Here is a 7,582-nt window from a genome sequence, read left to right as displayed (position 1 = left end):
AGTGACACACACACACACACACACACACAGATTCTGCAACCTCCCGACACACACGCAAACACACGCACACACCAAAACATACAGTCACTGATTCCTTGGTCCCTTATCTGTGCCCCTGTAAGCGGACGTGTGGTTGAGTGACAGTATGGTATCCCAGGAGGGACAGAAAGGTGTGGAGACAGACATCCTAATCCCCTCTCCCAGCAGACCCCTCAAATACAGAGAGACAAGACCGAAAAGGGAATAAAAAAAACAAAAAACGATAAACCAGACGATCAACGTCCCTTCCAGCCGTTACTCTGCTAACGACAAGGAGAGTATAATGAATGCATATCCCTCCTTTTCCCATCACTTGATTTAGCACTTCAATTATCTGATTTTCCTTTCTCTTTCTTTCCACTCTTTTTTTTTATCAGAACGTAACGCTTTTATTCTGCAAATCCAAATGTTCAATTTTCTGCCTGGGAGTGGGACCCATTTATCTGTGTAATCTGTAAGCGTGCAGTGTGTGTGCGCACACGTGTGTGTGTGTGTGTGTGTCTGTGTGTGCGTGTCTGGGTGCATCTAGGTGTGCGTGTCTGTTGAATGTGTGTAAATGGCAGGAGTCAGGGAGCAATGTGTGTGAAATTAATTTAGATTAATAGACAACGTGCGATTATGAAGATATGAGCGACACCGAAACACAATCCACTGCAGGGCAAAGTGTGGAAGAGATAGAGAGGGAGAGAGACAGGCGCTCATATTTATTTGTACTCTGAGATATTCATCGAATAAAAGGAAATAATGTTTCAGTCATAGCGGTAATAGATATATCGCTTTAGTCTGTAACATGATTAAAAATGACAAATGAACACCCAAACCTTGTTAATCTGGAGGAGGACAGGCGGTGGGCTTTAAGTTTATTTACTTTAAAATGTAGCTTTAATAGACAGAGTAATGAGGGGCTTTTATTAAGAACCTTATTATCTGCAGATTTTCAGAGCTGTTCAGAATTACTGACATCCATAATTGTGTACAGCATCACTTTATGATGAAGAATATCAATTTCACTCATCCGAAGGTCAAAATCACATGTGAGACTACGTGTTTTTGCTGATTTACTCAAATGTCCTCGGCGCTCCACTTGATGTTGGTAAAATAAAGGGCCAAAGATTAGCTGCGGACCCCTGTTTGTGGTCACTTTAGGTATTGGCACACCTTGTGCATTTTGGCACAGAGCCACCAGGTACAGTAGACAGGACGAGTAATAATGAAGGACCTGCTTTCAGGCCTTTATCATATGTGATTTAGTGTTGCTGATTGCCAAAATAATGTACAAATAATTAGATTGCTACAAACCAACTGACACACAATGAATATGTTGTAGCCCCTAAAGGGACAGTTGCAAATTTTGCTCAATTGAAAGCGAAGGCATGCTGCAAGATAGAATTCATGAACATAACTGCCTGAAACATCCATGCATTCATGAGTAATGTAACTTCAATGTCATCTTGCTAAAATTTAGGAATTTATGGAGTTTAAGACGATGACTATATGCTGTTACTGCATCCCCGGTTTGAGCCTGGCTGAACTGGCTTTGATGCATGTTATCCCCCCTTTATTTAAACTCCACAATAATCAGCAATCAAACCCTCAGTTCAGCAAACACACTAACCTAATCTGACAAAACCTAAATGTTCTTATTGTCGAGTAAACGTTCTTATTAAGCAGAAACTGGACAAAACAGGAACTACATCCCATTAACTAACTGTAATTCTGAACTCTTCATTTTGGGACATCTTGATTAAGCATTCAAGCGAAGACCTGGCACCAAACACTTCACACCGTGTTTTCTCTGTAAGCTAAGGTCCAGAATTTCAATAGGTTTCGTTGTTCCACACACGGCACACGGGCTCCGCTCCTGAGAGATTCGCACAAAAACGTCTCTGCTGTAAAATTTGCTTTGACAGTTGGAAACAGGATTTTATAGCTGCGACCTACCTAAGTTGTGAGCCGACACTGAGCCTGTTTGGCCAGGCGGCTGCTGAACCTTTGTCCGAATGATCCTGCAGGAGGAGAGAGGAGATATTAGTGTGTGTGAAGTGGTCGTTTGTGTGTGTGTGTGTGTGTGTGTGTGTGTATGAGTGGGATGGAGAGAGAGAGAGAGAGAGAGAGAGAGAGAGAGAGAGAGAGAGAGAGGATGAGTGACAGAGAGAACATGACCATCGTGGGAGCAAAACTCTGTGTGTGTGTGTGTGTGTTTGTGTGTGCGAGTGTGTGAAGTGGCTGAGGCAGGCTGACATGGCAGAGGGGCCTCACACTTCCTGCTTGACTGCTCATGCAAGCCCTTTTCTTCCTCTTTCTTTTCCTTTCCTCCCCTTTTCCTCTCCTCTCCTATCTTCTCATTTCCTTTCCTTCCTTTTCCTTTCTTTCCTTTCCTTTTGTGTCTCTTTCTTTCCTTACTCTCACACACCTTCCTTCCCCTTTGTCTGCCTCTTTTGCTCACTCCTTCTCTCTCTTATTTCACCATCCCTCCTTTTCTCTGCCTCTATGCTCAGGGGAAAGGGTTGTCATTGTACCATCGTGTTGAACCACTGAGCTGCAGCCACTTCATACATATGGAGACTGGGGCCTCTTTGCCATTCTCTTTTCCGCCCCCCGACACACACACAGACACACACACACACACACACGAAACACACGGTATTATATTGCTCTGCGCTCTACCTTCACTCAGTACCTGTTGCTATAAGTTGATACTCCAACACACACACAGATCACACAGACTGTACCTGTTGATGGAGCTGACACTGGGGACGCTGTCGTTGTCACACACTCTCTCTGCCAGGAGCCTGTCCCGGATCTCCCAGGCAAACATGGTGGGGTTTTGGCGTTTGTAATCTGCGATCTTGTCGACCACTTTGGGAGTAGCAACCTTTGGTTTGGATCCCCCGATTACCCCGGGGCGGATACTGCCCGTTTCATAGTACCTGCCAATCAAAGCACAGAAGATGCTGGTGTTGGTCGTAATGGACAACACAATGAGGCTGTAGGTGTTGAGTAACAGCTGTTGGAAGGTTAAATCTGTGCATTCAGATTTTAATCTGACACTGCTTCCAGTTCACCGGGGTGTGTCAAATATTACCTTGAAATTAAAAATATGAAATCTAAACGACCCAAGTATAATCAGATTATAGTTTATACATTCAGGGCCTGTGGGTGACTGTGACCTGATCAATTGATCTGACATCCGTGCTCTTATTTTAACATTTAACATGTGTAACCGTGTGGCTCACTTATGGGTTTTTTTGGACAACAGTGGAGCTCTATTGCAAATAGAAATATAGTATATCAGGCTTTAGCTAAGGAGAATACCTGTTTGAACAATTAAGTCTTTGTTGGTTTTGGTCTTTTGACGGGAACTGAAGAAAATAAAAGTACAGGCTGTCACCTGCCTCATCGTTTAGATTCTTTCAGGATGATTGATTTTCCTTCCTTCTTTACCTTTTATAGCTGAAAAATGGAACTGAAATCACATCATGATGGACGAGACAACTTTGGTGACAGCATCAGATCTATGACGTAATTACTCTGAGTTCTGCTTCATCGCTGAACTCAGCAGTTACAAACTGGAGTCCAGAGAACTGGCTTAATGAAAATGTCCCTTTAGTTCATCCCTTCTTGTGGCGATTTGGATATTGTTCCACTCAGGTCTTTCTCCTGACCTTCCCACTGCTGTTGGAGCTTCTCTCTGGCTGTCTTCAAGAAACACTTCCCGTTCCTCTGACCTGTGCCTTGCCCTCCTCCTCTGTTTGCCCTTGATCTTGATAAAAGATGCCTCATGTCTCATTTCTTAAGTAATGATTGGTTAAAACAGTTCTCACTTGCCATCGTGGGCTGTTAATGTTCTTCCCCTTTATGCTAACAAAGTGATGTCGATTGATGAGATGCAAAATCCACAGTCATTATACTTGTTGAAGTCCAATATGAGTCTAGTTTGGTCATTCTGAAACTCTGTGGGTTTAATCAGCCACTTCTTACATTTGCGAGGAATCAGTTCAAGGGCAGTATGGACGTTAGAAATAATTACAGCAACCGATAACTCTTTCAAAGTACAGTCCCTAGATTGATTTTGCAATGTTTTATGGTGCTGTTGTGGTATCCTTTGCAAAAACTTCTATTCAAAGCTTTATTCAGCCGACCATATTGGTTCAATCCTGAAACGGTTTCAACTTCACGTCTTCATCTGGGCGGAAGAGTGAGAGCAGATTGTTTACACCTGGTACTCTACATAGACTATACACCTGGAAATTAACATTACTGCATCGCATAATTGAATGATCAATGGCATCAAAGTATTAACCCCTTAACAATAACAGTATGTCTCAGTATGTTGCAGTCCCATCAGTAGGTTTTGGCTCCCTGGACTTACTACATATGAAACTGACCTAAACTCCTCGCTGCTCTCAGTGGGAGTCGGTGGATTGAATTCAGGTGAAATAAAATCCTCACTGCCACTCGTTTGTAATGTGGCAGTCATTAGAATAAACTGCGGATAACAATGTCAGCAACGACAAAAATGTTTATGATGTCTGACTCGGGCTGGCTGTTGTTTTTCGTTGGTAATTTCACATTGTGGCGCAGAGGTAGGAAGACGGTGGCACTGACACACACACACACACACTAATACAAACATACACACTCACAGATTCAGGCGTTTCGTGTCCACCATGGCTATTTCATGAATGTATTTGCATGCAGAAGGGGCATGGGGGCAGGGGGTGGGAGGACAGCAAATGTGCTACACAGCTTGCAGAAAAAGGGGGGATGCTGTGTGTGGATGCAAGCTGTCAGTCAGTCTTAAACCTGCTGCTCTCCCTCTCTCTCCACCGCTGTACGGTAGAGTAATCCCTTCCGTGAAGATGTGTGTTCCTGTAAATGTGCGTTTCCTTGTCTTTCTTTTTGTGTGTGTGTGTGTGTGTGTGTGTGTGTGTGTGTGTGAGAAAATGTGGGTGTGTTGCACATTCTGACTGCTCACAGCTGGACTATAAACACAGCTAAAAGGAAAAACAATCTATTTCCAAATGGAAAACTATTTAAATTATTCACAGCTGAATCATTGGTGAATAAACAAGCATGGTTATTGATATCCGCGCAACGATGAGCCAATACACACACACACACACACACACACACACTCAGAGTGGTAGAGTTGGTGTTTTTGTTCTGCTGGCACCAGAGAGACAGAAAGGAGAGGATAAAACAACCCTCCCTCCCTCCTTCCATCCCTCGATCCCCTCTCCTCCCCCCTCACGGTAACGCTTCAGTGAGTTGAACGGCCAGGACAGGGGAGAGAGAGAGAGGTAGTGAGAGAACGACAGAAAGAGAGAGAGAGAAAGAGAGGCAAGGGAGAACAATGAGCAACATATTTTTTTGATATAGCTGAGGGTCGCTGTAGCTAATCCTTCCCCTCCGTCCCCTCAAATGGTCTCTCTCTCTCATTTTTCTTTTTTCTTTTTCCTGCACTCTTCTTCCTTAACACGCCTTTCCCCTTTTGATTGTGTTCCTTGTTCTTGTCTTTCTCCCATTCTCCCACCGTCTTCTTCTTTTTTTGGGGGTGGGGGGGTGGGGTGGGGTGGTGCAGAAATATGGTGCCACTTTCATTTTGATGCTAATTCCAAAAAGTGATGAATCTTTTCCCTTTTGTGCCCCTTTCTTCTCTGGGGGACTGAACGAGCAGGGATTTACTCTTGAATTTAGCTTTGAAAAAGGCAGAGAGAGAGAGAGAGAGAGAGAGAGAGAGAGAGAGAGAGAGAGAGAGAGAGATGGGCAGAGAGAACCAAAAGGGGGTTGAGGAGAGACACAGAAATATTGAGAGGGGTCGGACGAGAAATATAGGATACGGAGATGGGAGAGGAAGGTGGAAAGGGGAGAGAACAGAGGGAGGAACAACAGATAGAGAAATAAGACAAGCAAAGATGAAGGAAGACAGTCCTGAAAACTGCAGCCTGTGCCTGCTGCAGGAATACAAGAAATGGCAGAATAGGCACTAAATGAGTGTGACCTTACAGGAGCTTCAGTTTGACACGTGCTTAACCAACACAGAACCAGCTTGTGTGTGTTCATTTCTCCTGACAACAAAACACTAAGATATTTTCATGCACTTGAGTCGACTGTCCGAAGCGTGCCGCAGCCTCACGGGGTGTAAAACACTCGTCGCCATGTGGTCATGGGTGCTTGTGTGCCTCTTACCTGCCCAGTATCTTGCTGACACATCCATGGCTGACTCGCAGCTGGCGTGAGATGTCGCAGGGCCGAACCCCTTGGTGGGCGAGTTCTACTATTCGCTGTCGCACTACATCTGGGAGGGGCCTGCCGTTTACAAACACACCTCCGAGCTGGTTCACTCCGCCATGTCCTACGGGAGAGAGAAATGAATGAAAAGAAGGTCAGGGATGAGCGAGGGAGAGAGGAATATTATGGCCACCTAGCTCATCAGCCATTGAGAAATTTAATTAGGTTACAGCCAATGGAATGAATCAAAGATAAACTTATTCAAACGGGAGTGATCAATCGAGGGAATGATGAGACAAGAATTTTAGGGACCAACAAAAATAAACACAGTGACACACAAGAGTCGCCATCGCTGACTACAGAACTGCTCCAATGAAACAGGTGGAGTTAAAAGACCTTGTTGAAGGGCTGCTCAGACAGCCATGTTTTGATAATTTTGACATAAACATCACTGGTCATTGATCAGATTTGCATTTTCCAAAAGCTCCAACATTGTAATATGATGATTAAAGCATCTACATTTTATCTTATTTGCTCTGCTTTAGTAATGTTGTCACACTCATGGATGTCGCTTGTCTGGTGAAAGACAAAAGTTAGCGAATATCTGCTCACCAAGGCTTCAACAGAAACACCGTGTCGTGTGTGTGCCGTTAACAGCTTGTTTCTGTGGGTCAACACTTGGCAAAACTGTTTCCTCAGTGAAAATCTGAGCATGTCAGCTCGCTCGAATCGCTCACAAACACTGGAAATATTTACTGCATGTATAAGAAATCGCTTCTTTAGTTACTGGAGCTGCTTTGTGTGCGTACATATGATTATTGTTTATGAGATTTGGTTAGGAAATATTAACTTGAGCACAGCTGTAGGATCCCACAGCTGTTTTTCTGACATCTTCTGATTGGAGCTAATTTACTATCTTGAATACATCTGATTTCTCTGGCTCAGCATAATAGTACCAATCTGACTATTCCAAAGTGCAAACTTTGCCCATTTTCACCCAGGGCAGAGTAAGCCTAGATCTTAAGTAAATGAAGGGATTTCAATTAATTATTGACCAATGCCTGGCCCGGGCCCCATACGGAAAGATACCACTAATATTTCCCCCCGAGGGATGAAAGTAGAACAGGAAATGAATGAAACAGAATAAGACTGGTATACATGAGAAAAGACGAGGGCAGAACAGAAGCTAAACCTTGTTATTCACTCTTTTAATGCTTTACTATGCTTCTACTGTTGTAACCATACGACAGAGAAAACTATAGCGACATGTCAGTTCAAACTTGGATTTTTGATAGACGGATTTAAACAG

At 43.7% G+C, this 7,582-nt stretch overlaps 1 protein-coding gene across 2 annotated transcripts in view; it reads right to left on the bottom strand.

The window, feature by feature from the left end:
• pax5 (paired box 5) overlaps window positions 1-7,582 on the bottom strand; it is a 48,738-nt gene that overhangs the window by 26,972 nt on the left and 14,184 nt on the right. For both annotated transcript variants that reach the window (XM_076728447.1, XM_076728448.1), the window contains exons 2-4: window positions 6,232-6,397; window positions 2,772-2,969; window positions 1,981-2,045 (exon numbers count right to left, since the gene is read on the bottom strand). In XM_076728447.1, coding sequence (XP_076584562.1) covers window positions 1,981-2,045; window positions 2,772-2,969; window positions 6,232-6,397 — 429 coding nt within the window. The remainder of the gene's footprint in view (window positions 1-1,980; window positions 2,046-2,771; window positions 2,970-6,231; window positions 6,398-7,582) is intronic.

The sequence above is a fragment of the Chaetodon auriga genome, chromosome 4, assembly GCF_051107435.1.
Source record: "Chaetodon auriga isolate fChaAug3 chromosome 4, fChaAug3.hap1, whole genome shotgun sequence".
NCBI lineage: Eukaryota > Metazoa > Chordata > Actinopteri > Chaetodontiformes > Chaetodontidae > Chaetodon > Chaetodon auriga.
The sequence above is the reverse complement of the archived record's forward strand: the minus strand, read 5'-3'. Positions and strand labels throughout refer to the sequence as shown.